Source organism: Equus quagga, chromosome 8, assembly GCF_021613505.1.
Source record: "Equus quagga isolate Etosha38 chromosome 8, UCLA_HA_Equagga_1.0, whole genome shotgun sequence".
In the NCBI taxonomy this organism is placed as follows: Eukaryota; Metazoa; Chordata; class Mammalia; order Perissodactyla; family Equidae; genus Equus; species Equus quagga.
In genome coordinates, this window is record NC_060274.1 from 23,141,480 (window position 1) to 23,159,079 (window position 17,600).

The window sequence follows — 17,600 nt, forward strand, 5'->3', positions numbered from 1 at the left end:
TATTTATATTTTGAGAAAGTTAAAAGGCTATCTTCTACGATTGTTGCCTTTTTAAATTATTCGTCCTTATCCCTGAGAGCATTTATGTACTGACTGTTAGGAGAATTACAGCTTGCAAGGTTGTCATATGACAACATCCATTTACATAGGCCAACTAGATTCATGCGCCAAATACTGCATCCTGCATTCCATCCGCGTCCTCCCAGGCCCCCAGGGGGCGGCAAAGACCTTGAAGGGAGGAGCTCAACAGAGCCTCAATGTCTGACACGCGAATTCCAGGAGCTTCACTGCCTCAGCGCACATTCCCATCTCCAATAGGAAACAAATGCGGTTTGATCCCTTTATGGAAACTAGAGAAACAGTGACTGTGTTACAACCTGGAGGGTGCCAAAAAAGTGTCTGCAAAAACACCAGTGGGTCAGACATAAATGAAGGTATAAGTCTGTGGATGAATTCAAACAAGTTGTTGGATGTAAGGTGGCTCCAGAAAAGTGGGTGGGATGAAAGAGTTGATGCAATCTAATTTTTGTTTAAAACTGCCGGATGGGGGGCTGGCCTGGTGGCATAGTGGTTAAGTACATGCACTCCACCTTGGCAGCCTGGAGTTCGCAGGTTCAGATCCCGGGCATGGACCTACACTCTGCTCATCAAGCCATGCTGTGGTGGCATCCCACATACAAAATAGAGAAGGATTAGCAAAAATGTTAGCTCAGGGCAAATCCTCCTCACACACACACACAAAAACCCAAAACTGTTGGACAGGCTGGATAACGAGATAAAAATAGGGCCATGGGAAAGAAGACAGGAAGAAAAAATGATACAAAGGCCTAACAGTGAGAGAAACTGCCATCCCGAGTCACCAGCCTATCCTAATGGGCTGTGGTCTCCAGGAGAGGGACAGCAGCCACTCTGGGTCACAGCTGGGTCACCTAGCACAGTAACTGGTACTAAGTCACATTTAAACATATTGAGTAGTAATACATTTTAAGAAAGAAAATTTTTGATCAAACTTTTCACAGTCCCCTTCCGTGTTGGTAAAACCCAACATTTTCTTCCTCTTTATCTTTTCTCTCTCCCTCTTCTCTCTTTGTTTCCCTGACTTTTTGTTTCTCTCATAATTCAAGGGTCTCCTGGTGATCTTGTTTCTGGGACTATTTATCATCACTGTTAATGCTATGGGGGAAAAAAGCAAGGTTTTCTTCTATAATTACTTTTGCATATTTTTAACATATGATCTCTCTGCTCATTAGATTCTTCCTTAAAGAATCAAAATTCAGGGTACAGACGAAAATTATCAGGAAATCATTTCCCTAACACATAATCTAAAGAGGCTGGCTCACAAATAGAAGTATTCCTTCCAAAACATCATTTCAAAAGACGTTGAGAAGTTCCTCCCCTACCATCAGAACTCCGAAGTGTGTGAGGTGGTTACAGAGGCAGACTGTCTCGCTTGCATCTGAATGTCCTTGTGTATCACATCCTGATGTGTTCCAAAATCCAGAAGCTTCTGTGGGAGGAAGTCAACAAACAGTGTGAAAATAACCGCGGGCCAGTTCCTTCTCTGTAGCGGATGATAACTTCTTTAGGGAAATATGCCCCGGGCTCTTCTGCCTTACAGTTTATCAGTAACAGATTCTATTTTGAAAGCTGCCCACACTTAGATTCCTGGAATCACAGAATGCTAGCGCTGGGGGGCAGCTAGAGATGACGGAGGGTGGTTTTAATTGGGTTCCACTGAAGTGCTTCAGGGGTTCTGCAAAATTTGACTCAAGATTAATTTTTAATATACTTCAAAATCAACTTCCATAAAAAGAAAACCCCTTTTCAAATAGGCTACATTCTAATGAAGTCTCTGGAGATCAACACACTTTTTTTTCCTTGGATCAGCCTATGTTTTCGTGAAGACATGGGAACAAAGGAGGTCAGCTTTCTTGGAACATGCATTATGTACACAGCAGCCGTGTACGGTGGCCACTTATTATAAACACATTTAACACATTTTGTCTGACTTTTATGGTATGATAAGGAATATGAGCAACTCATGAATGGGAAGAATATTTTAAGACTTCAAGGTGGTATCATTTTTAACAATGTATCTAGTAAATCAGGATCTTCTCAGAACTGTAACTAAAACCCAAACAATCACAAAAAACTTTCCAGCTGTGATCAGAAGAACCCAAAAAGGGGGGTTTGAGACCCTTCACACTACATTTCTACCAAGAAGCAGCCTGTACTGATAATTGGTTCCCCAATAACCCCACTGGGGAGCCGTGAGGGAAGGTGACCCTTAGGGGGCAGAGGTGGGAGGTCTCACCACTTGTCTTTCCTCTCAAAGATGGCCACACCTCACACCTACTGACTGACCCCTTAAGTTTGCATTTCTCTCTTGATTATCAACTGTCACTTTGGAGGCAGAACTTCCTTTCAAGTAATATATATCCATTCTAACCATTCCTTTATTTACAGTTCTTTAGAGTTCTTTAGTCTACTTTCACCCACCATCTGAGGTCTGGAAGCCAGATTTTAAACTGTATGCCTTGTGCATATCAGATAATCTCCTCAGAGGTGTCCCAGAAGAATGAAATCAAGCATATATCGACACTCATCTGAAAGTGGCAATAAAAATGCATATTTTATTTTACAAATAACTGAAATTGAAGAGTTTGTTTGATTAAAAAAAAAAGTCAAGTCTGCCTATTTCTTCTTGAAATGAATAAAAACTCACAGAAATTAAAATTCACTTCCCAAGCTACCTAAACTAAATTTTGCAGCTCAGTTGCCATCACACTTATAACGTGACTCACCCTCGTTTGGGGTGGAATTTAAGGAAACGGGGGTGTCTAACAATGTTTAGAATTCAGTTGTTATTCAGACAGCCAATGTTTTAAAACTTACCACCATTGTCCAGATCCCAGAAGGCACAGACGGGATGATGCACAGCCTATATTAACAGAAGAATAAACATGTGAAATTGTGTTTAAAATAAATGAAAAATCCCACAATTTGAATATGGGAAAAGAATTAAAATGCTAAAGTTTTCACAAAGATCAGCATTAGTCATGCCAACACAACCCAAGAATGGCAGGCTGTTTGGGAGGACCGCTCACAAAGACTTCAAGCGGAAATCCATGACAGCCTCAGGAGGAGCCAGGCGCCCTCTACTGTTGGCTACCACATATATCTCATCATCAAACCCAAGTCTTAGCTTTCAGCAAAGCTCTTTACACTGTAGTTTCACTTCCTCTTCAAAATTCTCTTTTATGTCCAGCAATATGCCCAAAAGAACTGAAAGTAGGAATTCAGACACATTGCACACCCATGTTCACAGCAGTGTTATTCACAGCACCCAGAGTGTGGAAGCAGCCAGTGTCCATCAATGGATGAATGGATACACAAAATGCGGTGTGTGTCTACGCACATACACACACACACACACACACACAGCGGAATATTATCCAGAGTTAAAAGAAAAGGAGATTGTGACACGTATTATAATACGGATGAACCCTGCAAATATTAAGTGAAATAAGCCAGTCATAAAAGACAAATACTGTACGATTCCACTTAGACTACGTGCCGAGAGTAGTCAGATTCATAGAGACAAAGAGGAGAGGGGTGGCTGCCCGGATCTGGGCGAGGGGGACGGGGCGGTGTTGTGTAATAGGGGCACAGCTTCAGGAGTGACAGTTCTGGACATGGACGGTGGTGATGGTTGTGGAACAAAGTGAATGTACTTAACGCCACAGAACTGTACACTTAAACATTAAAACAGTAAATTTTGTTATGTATATTTTACCACAATAAAAAGAATTCTTTATGGATGAAGGAGCTGAATCAGAGGAGGCCACAGGTAGAAAGAGGCGGCTTTGGAGGGCTCCATGACTGTGCAGGGCTAGTCCTTAGCCAACTGCCTCCCAGCCCGCTCAGCGCCGCCTCCTCCCTGCCTGCTTCATAAGTGGCAGAATCGGGACTGGACCCTCCCTCCATAAAAGAGGGAGCAGCCTGGGCCTTCTGGACAGTAAGAACCCTCATATAATTTTATCAAATAAACTGATGTCAGCAAGGGTAACAAAGCAATAAAAAAAGGCAACCTTTGCCAAGATTTTAGACACCTGCTAACCTCTGAAAAACGTCTCCTCTCCTGTTCCCCCTCGGCTTTCTCAGTTGCAGTAATCTTGGACTTCAAAAAACAACCAAAATCTTTAATGGCAGGATTGTGCAACTGTATGCATCTAATTTATCCGAAGTAATATCTGTTATGTCTTAAAGACAGTGGTCCTTTTCTTCACTCCCACTCTCCCTCCGATTACTGAGTCCCAGACAAGACGGCCAGGTTGTCCCGTTGACCTAGAGCACGACTTGGACCGGCTGCTCCCTTTTTGGAAAACTGCCTCCCTCCAAAAAATTGCCAGCTACGTCTTCTGATGGAGAGCACACGGCCCAGGAGTCTCTGAAACAGGCTGCCTCTGTTCCAGTGCTATTCGCAGCATTTTCTTACCTGGCTTCTCGCATGCTTGATTTTAATTCGAACAGGATCCTTCAGACCCTGGATAGTAATGTTTCCAATACTGCATGCCATTACATAACTCACTAAGGTGCCTTTCTTGGTTTCCACATCCTTCGAAAGAAAAAAAGGTATCATTCGTCAGAAGTATACACTTTAATTTTCTTTCGCTGCTCCAAAATAAGCAAACTGTCAGGACTCTTTACACTTAAGATCTTCAATTATAAAACATCCTGTTTATAACATCAAATTGCTGGCTTTCCTGGAAGAGCTCTGTTATTTCCCTTATTATAATAAATACATTGAGGGGGCATAATCAGTCAGTGTTGTAAGGCAATGTTCAGAAAACCTCATTCTTGATTGTCGTGACTGATGCCAGCCAGTTCACATCTGAAACAATGCTACCTCATAAATAATGTAAACTCATAAAAGCTGTGAAATGATTAGATCATTTCCCTACTCTAGAAAATAGATGAAGTTGTTTGCCTTTAGAGAATTATGAAGGAAATATGGTGTGAAAAATGAAAAAAAAAAAAATTCACCTTTCACATCCCTGCCAACAGCTTGATGTGTTTCCCAACTTACGCCTAAACGTAATTCTACGGGATTAAACTCCATCCAGAACGTCTACCTTTTCTGACTGTGCACCTGCCACTGTCTGGAGCCTCCACTGCGGAGACAACGGTGGTCGGGAAATCCAATCGGTGAATCTGCGAAATGACCGGAACCAGCAGACTGCCTCTCCAGTGAGGTCCTCTCTTCCTCTCCTTGTGTTTTTCTTGTCCAACCTCCTGAATGTCCCTATCTCAGCTTACGAGTCAGTTGCTTTGGAATAATTACAGAATTTCTTAAATGCCAAATAAATCTCAGCAACCAGAATGCAGCTTTTTATCACTCTCGCGTGGTCACTCTCAATAAGGTCGGCTATTGCTTGGGGATACGCAGCCTTTTCTTAAAAAATACTCATATCTTGTTCACGCTGTTCTGGGAGGACCATAGACCCTTAAAAGGTTTTCTCTCTGCTATAAATTTACTTTAAAAAACAAATATATGTTTCCTAAGAGGAACATTGACTGGGAGATGCCAAAGGCAAAGGAAACGATGACATGCAGAAGATTCAAAATGAAATGACGACACATTTCTAGAACTCTGGGAGTTGTCTCAGACCGCCCCCCACCCCCCCCGGGGCTGAACCCACCCCTGACGTTTCTGTATTGTTTTTAAAGGGGACATTGCTGTAAGCCTCAAATAATTTTAACAACTGCAGTTTCTATGTTCACAGCTTTTACATCCTTCAGAGTAATTACATGTAATTATCCTCCTAATTGACTCAAAATTTTTAGATAGCTTGTTCCCAAAACATTTGCTAATAAAATTTTAAAATTTTGGAGTTACTGTAAATGACTCCACGGTGTCCCCTTTGCTTACCCGGAGCCTCCCCTGTTGTTCCTCCACACAGGACGGACAGGGCGGATCGATCAGAAACAGTTCTACTGGCCGTGACACCTGCCACTTGGTCTCACAGAGGTCACATTGTTTGATATACAATGGTATCAATTCAACAGGTAACTTTTATTTTTAAAAAAAGGGCTCAGTGAAGCTGCGCTAGATGGGGTTGTACTTTCAAAGGCAACCAGAGGTCACCAGTGTTTGCGAGCTGTGGACTTTCTAGTATCTAGAAATGATGCCAATAAAAATGATAATATGTGCTGAGCACAATGCCGCCCTACTCTGGGATATGCGAAGGCCAAAGGCCATTTGAAACACCAAGGGGAAAACTGATTAAAGCCAAGAATGCTGCTCATTATGTAAACAGTGCTTCCTGCTGGGGAAAAAAAAGCTTTTCTTTGGCACACAATTCCTTTAACTCTGATGGTCTAAATTGCTGGAGAGCATAAAATATTTAACAAAAGGAATAATAAATAATAACGTCTTGACAAATTCCATTTCTAAGTGCATCACGCAAGTCTTAACCTAATATTTGATTCATTTTAAAAACTTAAGCCCTGTCAGTAAGCATATCGTTATCTGCAATAATATACATAAATAATTATGCTAAAATTTTGCATTTTCTGAAAATACAGTAGGTTAATTTCTCTGTATCTCTTGATCTATTTTCAAGGAATCTGAAATTTTATTTTTCCCTTTGAGCAAAGAAACTCAATTTTCCATGGAAAAATTATAATTTCATGAACACTTACCTGAAAAAGTCCAGTTTTATTGAAGAAAGTAAACTGTACTCTTTTAACTAACACAGAATCTTCTTGACTTAAATTCTCAAGTAAGTTTGGAGGCAACATTACAGAAGCCAATGGATCCATCTGTTCACTCGCAAAATCCACCTGTCACACACGGAGACATATTGGTCAAGGAATCACAATTCAATCGCGATGACAACTTTATTCCACGTGCTGACGATGGCAGAGGAACCACCACGAGCATCGACTGGGCTGGGACCCAGCTTCCCTTTGCCTCTGAGGCAGGCACTGCCCTCCTGGGTGAATCCCCAACAGACAAAAGCATGGCCCCCATCATGGCTCAGGGTGAATTTTCCCCCATCGTCTGAGTTTAGTTTTACATGTGTGGCAAAAGACAAAAAGCACTGAGTTTAACCAAGGCAAGCGGAAATCTACAAATGAGTTAACACGTCCAAGTATAAGAATTAGATTTACCCTCAACAGATTTTGAGCCTTTCTCAGAATACAGTGAAAAATAACTACAACAACAACAATAAAAGAAGACTAAAGGGCTGGCGCTGTGGCCTAGTGGTTAAGTTTAGCATGCTCCACTTTGGCAGCCTGGGATCGGGTCCCTGGCACAGACCTGGCACTGCTTCTTGGTGGACATGCTGTGGCGGCAACCCACATACAAAACAGAGGAAGACTGGCACAGATGTTAGCTCAGGGTGAATTTTCTTCAGCACAAAAAAAAAAAATGACTGGCGTCAATTTGCCTAACTGCTGAGAATGCGCTTCTCCACACAGGGGAAACAGCTGAAGTTCTATGCACACTCCGGGATGTCATCATTCTGACCCCAAACATCAGGCCAAACAGTGTTTTCCTGCAAATGGACTTGGAATGAGACCGAGGCTGACCGAGTTTTCACCCTTAAAATGTGAAGCGGAATGATCCAAAGGGGCCCCTGGTCTAAAGCAGGAAAAAAGTTCTTCCTTATAGCCAGATTTTTTTATATTTCATCTTGGTTTGTGCCCTAGTTAAGAAGTATTACATGCTGCATGTGTGTTCTCCGTATCAAGAACAATGCTGAATCCTTTCACCTACCTGCATGGCTAACACTGTCTAACACACAGCAGGAACCTGAAAACTACTTGCTGAAGTGTCACTTGAACAGGCCAGAGAGGCTCTCCATCAATCCGGCCCCAGCTTTCTTGTCCAGCCTCCCCATCCCTGCCATTCCCAGTCTTCCACATCATTGGTTCTCAAAGTATGATCCTCAGACCAGCAATATCTGCAATACCTGGGAACTTGTTAAAAGTACAAATTCTGAAGATCTACCCAGGACCTACTAAATCAGAATCTCTGGGGATGGGACCCAGCAATCTGCTTGACGAGTCCTCAAGGTGATTAGAATGCACAGGTTGAGAATCTGGCAAAGAGCATCCACCATGTTTCTTCCCACTTTGGGCCCCTAATAAAGCTCTTTTTTCTGACTGAGCTGATCCCCACCCCCACTCTCAACAGGGAGGCCCCGACTCACGCCTGGGCACTCAGCTCCACCATCACCTCTTGTGGAAGGTAGGCTGAGCCAGCCATCACCCAGGTTCTGAGAGCACACCTCTTGTGCATGCCCATAAGCCTTATGCCATTGCTACTGCTAACCTTAGCCAATGGCCGACCTGCCTGCCACCCGTCAGACCAAGACCTCCTTGAAGGAGCAACTAGCAGGTGATCAGAAAGTTTTTATTTGTCTAGTTAATTACAATGAAAGGAACCACTGGCTTGTTACCTGGAAATAGGATTCATTATTGCTTGGAAGACCAATGCTAAAATTCAAAATTTCATTGGTCCCTGGGGACAGGGATGACACTCCAAGAGCCAAATTCCGCGTTGTGATATTCACATGTGATGTGCTGCTTAGGTCTATCTTGAAGGCCAATTCATCAATTGTTTTTAAAGCTCTAAATAAATGACAAATACCACTGTTAAGTAACACGTTTTAGGCACTGCAGATACATGATTTGCTGCAGGGTGAAATACAAACCAAATAAAATTGTCTTTAAATTTTCTGATCTTAACAAGAATACCCACAAAATTACCCCAAACCACAATATCAGTTAAAACACAAAATCATAGCAATGAATATACTCTCAAGAGAAATATATATTTTCCTTAAAAAGAAAATCAATAAACATCCTAAACAAATATTGTTTTCACTTATCTTAGCCTTCTTTTCCTCACATGAAAAATACCCCTCCTACTTCATAAATGAGTGAAAATCAAAGGAAATAATGTAACAAAAGTATTTTTTGAACTGTAAGACACTGTAAAAACAAGTTTACAATTATGTAGATAAGGTAAGTTAGAGAATACATATTAACAAAAATAAAAGTTCCATTGAAGAAATTTGGTTGAAAGAAAGGAAATACAAAGAGAGAATTAAATATCTGAATATTCACACATTAAATGAAATAATTGGGTACCAAGTGAATTGTGTATAAATAGGTACATCTCACCTGCCCCAAGAATTTTATTCCAGAAGTCACAGAGCTGTGGCAGTTCTGTGCTACGGTCCACAGGATAGTGACTTATAGAGACCAAGTCATGCCTAAAAGATGTGAGTTAAATGTTTCCTAAGTGTCTCCTTTGCAAGCAAAAAGAAGTGTCATAAACTAATATATATAATAGTTTATCTTTTGAATTAACCCCAGTTAACATTTTTAGATGAAAAAATGAAATATGGATTATGTTTTTCTGGGACTATTTATAGATCTAATCAGATGGAAAATGTTAATCAATTTGTTTATTTTATTTCTCAAAAAAAAATAGAGGGGCTCGCTCCGTGGCCGAGTGGTTAAGTTCGCGCACTCCGCTGCGGCGGCCCAGGGTTTGGATCCTGGGCGCGGACATGGCACCGCTTGTCAGGCCATGTTGAAGTGGCGTCCCACATCCCACAACTAGAAGGACCTGCAACTAAGATATACAACTATGTACAGGGGGGGGTTGAGGAGATAAAGCAGAAAAAAAAAATACAGAACTTCGAAGTTTGTTTTGTGAACGATCTTGGGAAATATCAATGTATCTTCTAGAGGTTTAAATTATGAAAGCTGGGCACCAAGCATTCAGATATGTGAGAAATTACATAACAACACATGAATCCAGTAAATTTTACTCTCTAGAAGAAAACAAATACTTACTCAGAAGAAGACTCGAGCAAGTCACTGTCTGGACTGGTTAAGATATTAGAAAATATATTCATTAAAGTCGAGCCAAGCGTTATATCAATGTTTTCTTCTTTATTTACAATCCTCCTGACCTGTTCCACAATGCTGGTGATATTGGCTGAGTTTAAGGTCTGCCCATCACCAGTTAAATTTAAAATCTGATTGGCAACTTCATTTGCCTCCTCTAAAAAAAAAAGGCAGAAGAAACAACATACAAAGTTTTACCTATGTATTTTGGGCATTTCTAGGAATCTAAAACATAGTGTGATATTTCACTTCAAGCTTGAAGCAACAAACTGGGTTTCCTGTGTGTACCCCCTTATCACAGTCTTCCCAGGGCAATAATATTTCTTTACTCACAGAGACTAACCTCTCTTTAGTAAGATATAAATTGCGCAACTTAGGTAAATAACTTGGAGGGGCGAATATTCACATATAGTTCTAAGAGAAATGCCCCCAGAATCGATAAGTGTATATTTGCTGTTCAAAAATAATATGAAACTATAAAACATTTATACAGATATCAACTTATATATTATTTTTGTCTTCTCTGAAATCTTCTTAGTCTTTTTAATCTTTTTCAGAATGAACAGAACAGAAAAACAGAATGAGGAAAAAGAGCATTTTCTCCCTTACATGAAACAACTATTTGCCAGCTTTTAATAATACAATAGTATCTTATAGCAGAAGAACAGGTCTGCAGAGATGAAAATCATGCAGCATGAGGTCATTGCATTTGTCTTTGAGAACTGAAGAAAAAACCGCTCACTTACTTGAACAATTGGAGAGGTCAGGGGTCCCCCAGTAGGCTGAAGAGGTGCTGTCAGGGGCAGGATGACTGTGAAACAAAGATATTTCAAATATTTGGCATAAATGACATTACAACTTACAAAACTAATTAAAAATAACTTTTAGAATTTGCTTCGATATCTAGGTAAGCTTCATTTGACAATAAAACTGTAAGACATGGAAATAAAACTCATGTTAAGAATTTCTTATTGGAAAAAAATCAGGTGCATGCATCACGGAAACAAAACACTAGCAAGAGCCTGTATCCTAACAAGGGTACATCAGGTCACACGAGTCAAGTACTGCTTTAAGAACTTTCTAGATAAAATCTGATTTTGACTTCATATAACTCTATAAAGCAGATTATAATCCACATTTTATAGATAAGGAAACAGACTCCGATAAGTCAAGGAATTTCCCCAGGTCTCACAGCCAGGGAGAAGTAGAAGCCACATTTCAACCCAAGTCAGCAAGTCTCTAACATGCCCTGCTTTCCGCCCTGCGACCTGCCAAACACAGCAGGAAGCTCAAAATGTTTCTACTTGGGCAGTTTTTGTTTCTGAATTCCCCCACCAGAAAACTCGAACTGGGGGCAGGGTGGAGGGTGAAGGACTGGATTGGACTTGCTACTGGGTGAATCCTCTGTCATCTCCCTGTCTCTGAGGTTTCTGTGAAGCATTCAGGGAAACTCTATACCCGGAGAGGCTCCACTAGCTGCTGCCTTAACCTGGATCCCGTCTTTATTCTCTTTCCACCTCTGCCCCCTCCAACAGCAACAACCAGTCCAAACTGTTCAGAAGTCTTGGAATTTCAGATGCCTGTTCCAAGGCTGTGAGCTGGCTCAGTTTATCCAATTACAAGGTACTTTGCTTGAGAGCCCCGCTCTGGTTTCCAAATTTCTCTCTTTCTTTGGAGAAGGCTAAATGAGCATGTTGCTTGAAGTGAAAAGGTTTTTCTTGGGAATCCCCCTGCCTCCTCTCTACCCTCCCTGGAGTGTATGATTTAGACATACACCAAGATTCCCACCCTTCTTCCCAATCCACACGCAATGCACTGGAACTACTGCGAGGCATGCGTAACCCTGGGAAGGCAGACACCGTGGAGATTTCCTGGCAAGAGTCAATCAAAGTGTTACCATGTCCGTGAGGCATAAAACCCCTGCTTCTCTAGACAGGGATGCTTGTATTCCGAAGGGGAGATGGTCGGCCACTGATAGCCTTTGGGGTTCTCCTCACCAACACATATACCTATGTGAAAACAAGAACCAACATGAGAAATAGTCATCTAATTTTTCAAATGAGACGTGCAAGATGAAAGCAAAATGACAATGTTGGTAATTTGGTATTTAATTCATGTACTACCAAAATACTGGCTTTTTATGTTCGGAATTTGTAAAAATTTAGAAATTAGGAAAAATAAACATCCAATACATTTCAGGCACAAAAATTATTACATCTTACAAAACCATCAAATAAAAACACACACTTATGCGATTATAAACATGAAACACACTATCATTCTAATATAAATCGTTAGCAGATAAAATTAGTAAAAGAAAGGTTTATTCAAAATTTAAACACTAACATAAAATGAAAACAGTCCTGAAAAACTCAAAATAGAATTTGATCTTTTTTCAAAGAGGAAAGTCTATAAAATGATGCACCAATAGTGTCGTCATTGAGTTGTGAGCACATTTTATGGAAAATTTTCCAGCTGCTGTGGTTTGCTGGGAGAACGGCAGGAAGACACCTGTGGGCCAGCACCACTGCCTCACACACACACCTTCATCCACAAATCATCCCACCTGGTGTGTCCACACTCTCGGGGCAGGCATCTTGACACAAAGGACTCAGATTTCACATTTGCAAAAATAACAAAATACAAGCAATATATCATCAATAACAACAAAATCTTGTATTTCAGTACTGAAAAACAGCAAGGTTTACCAGACTACTGGGAACCAGCATTGTAGTCCCCAATTGAGCATTTAAATAACTCTCCCATCAATATTCTGAGCCTTAAAATTGTCAGGGTTTGGTCTTTTTTTTTTTTCAATTCGTAGAAACTTTTCTTCACACGTCCACTTGCAGAAAAACAATAAAGCTCAGAATTTAAATTAAGTGGTATAAATTTCATGTCGAAGGACGCAGAGAGCGCTGTTCTGGGATTCCTCAGCCTCTGAGCACAGAGGTGGCTGGTCCTCACAGGGCTCCCCAGGTATAAACTAGCACTCCTCAGGGTGCTTCTTTATGGAGACTCCTAAGTCTGAAAGGGTAGCATCTGCACTCTCCCATCCCAAGGAGCCCTGTTTGTTAATAAGTGAGCGTTTCCCACAGAGACTCAGAAACTGCTGAGGATGGTGATGATGGTGATTTGCATCCGTCCACCTCTCTGAGTTCTCCATAACTGTGTATGGTGACACATCAGAGATGGGTGGCTCCTCACGGCAGCGAAGACGCCTGCTTCCTGATCACACTGTGACTCTGGCCTCAGCTGAAATCACCCACTTTCCCCACTTCACCCTCCTGCGTGCGTCTAAGGAAAAGTGTCAAAGTTCTCTTCTCTTTTGATCTCTACTAATGTACCTAATCACAATATAACTGTAATCATATAACAACCTTAGAACAATAACTTTCCTTTTTGTTGTCCATATTTTTGATCATCTACTTTTCTAAAATATTCCCGTGAAGCCTCATCCATTTATTTACTCGAGTACGTAAGTGCCGGGGAACGTGCTGGGTGCTGGAGGAAGTGGGACGTGAGGATGGGAAAGAGAAATAAGATGTGTTCTCAAGCCAGAGGAAATCCTGTTTAAAGAAAATATATATAAGAACGCAAATACGTCCAGTCAGAGACAACGTTCTTCCAACGTGTATGGTGCTCCAGGCATCTGGAGAGCAAGGAGTGGAGGCTCACAGGTGGTGATAACTATTTATACATGATGCTATCAGGAAAGGCTTCCTAGAGGAGGTGACTGTGGGCTGTGTTTAAAACCACGCAGGTGACAAGCAGGTGGATGGTGAGAGGAGAGCAGAGCGGTGTGGGCAGGCACAGCAAGGAGGCAGAGGGGAACCCATGTGTCTGAGGAAGGGATAGCAAGACCACATCGGTGGTGGAAGCTGAGGACGTCAATGCTGTCTGGGCAAGAACTGAATCTAGGTCGCGAATGGCTCCCAGATTTCTGGCCTGTGCCTGTGAAGACAGTGGTATGATTAACAGAGACAGTGAACATAAGAGAAAGGAATGTCTTACAATAACAAATTGCCTTTTATACTCTTTTATACACTTTTACCCCATTAGAGTTCCCATAAGCACATATAAATTCTCTGTTTCTAAAGTTGAAGTCAATTCTGGTCAAGGTTATCCTGGCATTTTGCCCATATTCTTGATATTTTCATGATATGTCCCTAAAATAGAGTATAAACTCTCATCTGCCTTTTTCATTCCTTTAGATTCACAGGTCTTGAGCCAACATCCTTCATGGTAATCATGTCACCCATTTGTTGCAATGTCACCAATATGATGAACTTCACGCTCAGGAAAAATAAGCAAACAACATACATAGGAAGAATATTTTCGTTGTTGTTTCCATTAAACCTGAATATGTAGCTGTGTAAAATACACATTATAAAAAAATTCAGGGTGCTCACCCAGCTGCCTCACATTCACCGTGTACAGCCTCAACCCCTCGTCCAGGGACTCGTTGTTTTTTAAGAGCTTCTGCTGAATGACTCCTCCTTCTAAACTGGGGTTGTTGGTTGCATTGTAAATTAGAAGTGCCCAAATCACGAACCTAGGAAAACATTTTAAATAGAATTGTGGTTGGGGTTGTTGACTGGTTGGCTTTTTTTTGGTGGAAAAACAGAACATTTGGATATGGTAGTAAGAGGGATGAAGATAAAGTGTTGAGACTGAAGAAACAGGCCAAGGCACTCACAGACGTCTGCTGCTGCATAAATTATGATGCCAAAAATACTTCAGTATGAGTAGATTTTATAGGATATTGCAAGAATACTTCTATCATATCACCTCATTTCTTTCAGAAATGTTTTAACTAATATTTTATAGCATACATGCAAGAAAGGGCCATACTTGTGGTTAATTATATATTGTTTCTTTATAGCCAACATAAAGTTTCTTAGAAAAATTAAATTTCAACTAAACTGATCATCTGACCTCTGAAATTGAGTGTTACTGTTAACAAATATCTTACAATTTCTCCAGAATTGTGACAAATGGTTTTCCATCACCATGAAGCATTTGCGAGTACTTTGTATGATGAAAAGTTACAAAATAAGTACTCAAAATATACTCGGTGATTGGCCAGCATATTGTCGAAGCAGTTTACAGACTATCTGACCTTGAACGTTTTCACAAAGAAAACATCTCTATGAGAAGCACGGAAGTTTCCTACAGGCACCACCGAAACTCTCGGCTCTACACTTTGAAGTGACATAATTTTCAGTTCCACTGTAATCACAGCTAGAGTCAACAGCACAAATCAAAGCCATCACTTCAACATTGAAGTAAAATTAAATGACATCGTTTTGTCAGGTAGAGGGGAAAATTTTTCCTTCGTATGTGAAAGCTCTGGGTTTGCAACAAAACTTTCATCTTCTTCATATTCTGAGGAGAAACGAACAATATGACATAAGATAAAGCATTATATTATCAATATCAGTTTCTGTCCACATGACAAAGTCAAAGCAGTAGCATTGTTTCTGAAATCACTACAAAGTACTCAGTAGAGAGGCAAGGCGTATTTTATTTATGAAACCCTGTGGATATCAATAAAAATGAAATAGTCAGATGATTAATATATTTGTGGTGGTAAAAAAAAAAAAGAAAAGAAGTGAAATATTTGCTACTCAAGGTTAGGTGAAATTAAAGAACAGCTCTACTTTTTCCCTAATACCTGTGCTAATCTCAAGGATAGAGGGCTCTGATGTTGTCATAATTCATTCTGAAAAGCTACTTATCTCTAAATGACCTACTGATTCACACATGTTCATACATAAGCCATATTTCAGGATGAGACAAACACAGATGTGAGTATAATGGTGACCTGTGGTATCTTAATACTTTTTAACACAGCCTATGAAAAAGTATCCTGATTAAATTATTGTTGAAAGATAAGCTTTGCTCCTCCAGTTCCTGAGAACTTACAGGTGGGAAAGTGACCTTTCACTTCTCCTGAACACTGAGAACATAATTAGCACAATGTATTGTGGATGACATTGAATACCCAAATTCAGCAATTCAAGAATGACCACACACTTTCACAGGGCTTATCCGTATTGTTTTCCTCTCCCATCCTGAAAACTGAAACTGTCTTACGCTTCTACAAAGTCAAGGTCTCTCTGTTGTTGCCGTCAATCATTCTTTATTTGAATAAACCAGTCTCTGTGGCTTTGGTTTCCTGTCTGTCTAGGTGATAGAGTATGATAGCATTATCTGAAGCTGTGGTCCATGTTATGATCAAATTGAAAGGAAAAGTTTGGAACAAAGTATTTTACACACTCTTAGAAAAGTAGTAGATTGTGGTTTTGAGAAAAACTGTGAGACTTACTAAAGGTTCGTTATTGAGCAATGAAAGCAGTAGAGAGCAGCAAAAAGTGAGGGGGAAAGACTATGAGAATAAATTTTAAAACAATGCCCAGAGTTCATACCAAAGAAAAACTAAATGTGTGGTTTTCCCATACACACTGTCTTAGTTCACTCTCTGCAGAATTTTCTGTGAAGTCACCCATTGGTTTGACCGAGAGGAAACTGAGATGGCATTGAATTTAAACATCCTTCAAGCAGGAGTTTCTGAGGTCCTGACATACACTAATGACAGCTGATTTTAGTACTGTCAGGTAGTAAAAGAATTCAGCACATAAACTGAAAAGGACGACGCTGACCTTCTGAACAGGGTCTGCCATGGGTGATATCCCAAACTAGAAATGACCCAATTGCTAACCAGTGTCCAGCAAAGGCACCCAGGCTGCTGTGGACCCTTTACTCAAAGCTTAATGTAATCCAGCAGGAAGGGCTGGAGAAGAAATCATTTGGCTGAATAGAGGAGAAAAGTCCTGTCACCATCAAGAAAACAGTATTAAAATACTTCAGATCACAAAGGAAAAGGAACAAGGTCAGAAAATAAAAACAACTTTCCCTGATCAGATAGCGCAATCCAGTATGTTGAATATACACAGAAATGATAAGTTTCAAATATAACTTTAAAAACATTTATTTTGCTAATGTTGAACAGCAAAAGGAAAAAGTAAGAAGAAAACTCTCTGGTCAACTCTTACATGAAATTTTATTTCTATCTTCTAGTACAAATATATCACCTGAAAAGAAGTACAGTCCATCATTATGGTTGTAAATTCACATCGATTCAGTCAATTGAAAATGAGCAAGACTTATACGAACTTTTGCTTTTCCACTAATCTTATTTTTCATTCTAAGGAAATGCAATACACTACTGGAACACAAGTAAATTTATTTCATTTAGGAGTTTAGGTTGTTTTTCATTATACAGCACTCTGAACAGCTGGCCTTTATATGCCAACTCATTATATATGGTGCACATATCCATTAAAGTATCTGCCTGCTTAAGTCATGATCTTGATATAAATTTTAAAATGGAGACTTCAGAAAATTAGCTGATGGCTTTGAATGCTGAAAATATTTTGGCACCTATTACCCATATTATTAAATACCATAGTACATAAGTACCTTACTTAAAACAAAGCTACAGCTTTTTAACTTTTTCTTTGAAGGTCTTTTTGATATTTCAAATAATAGGTAATGGATTTTCATAAACTTGAAATACTAAAAACAATAACTCATCCGTTTTAAATGTTCTACTTCTGAATTATTTTTCATCAGATGTACATTTCTACCCGTCTGCTACATTA

General features: G+C 40.1%; 1 protein-coding gene across 6 annotated transcripts in view; it reads right to left on the minus strand.

Moving 5' to 3' along the window:
• The window catches only part of ADGRG6 (adhesion G protein-coupled receptor G6), a 134,038-nt gene that overhangs the window by 27,914 nt on the left and 88,524 nt on the right, over positions 1-17,600 (minus strand). For all 6 annotated transcript variants that reach the window (XM_046669182.1, XM_046669179.1, XM_046669183.1 and 3 more), the window contains 9 exons: positions 14,346-14,488; positions 11,831-11,942; positions 10,680-10,744; positions 9,880-10,090; positions 8,472-8,643; positions 6,706-6,846; positions 4,499-4,618; positions 2,896-2,941; positions 1,401-1,507 (listed from right to left, as the gene is read on the minus strand). In XM_046669182.1, the coding sequence (XP_046525138.1) occupies positions 1,401-1,507; positions 2,896-2,941; positions 4,499-4,618; positions 6,706-6,846; positions 8,472-8,643; positions 9,880-10,090; positions 10,680-10,744; positions 11,831-11,942; positions 14,346-14,488 (1,117 nt within the window). The remainder of the gene's footprint in view (positions 1-1,400; positions 1,508-2,895; positions 2,942-4,498; positions 4,619-6,705; positions 6,847-8,471; positions 8,644-9,879; positions 10,091-10,679; positions 10,745-11,830; positions 11,943-14,345; positions 14,489-17,600) is intronic.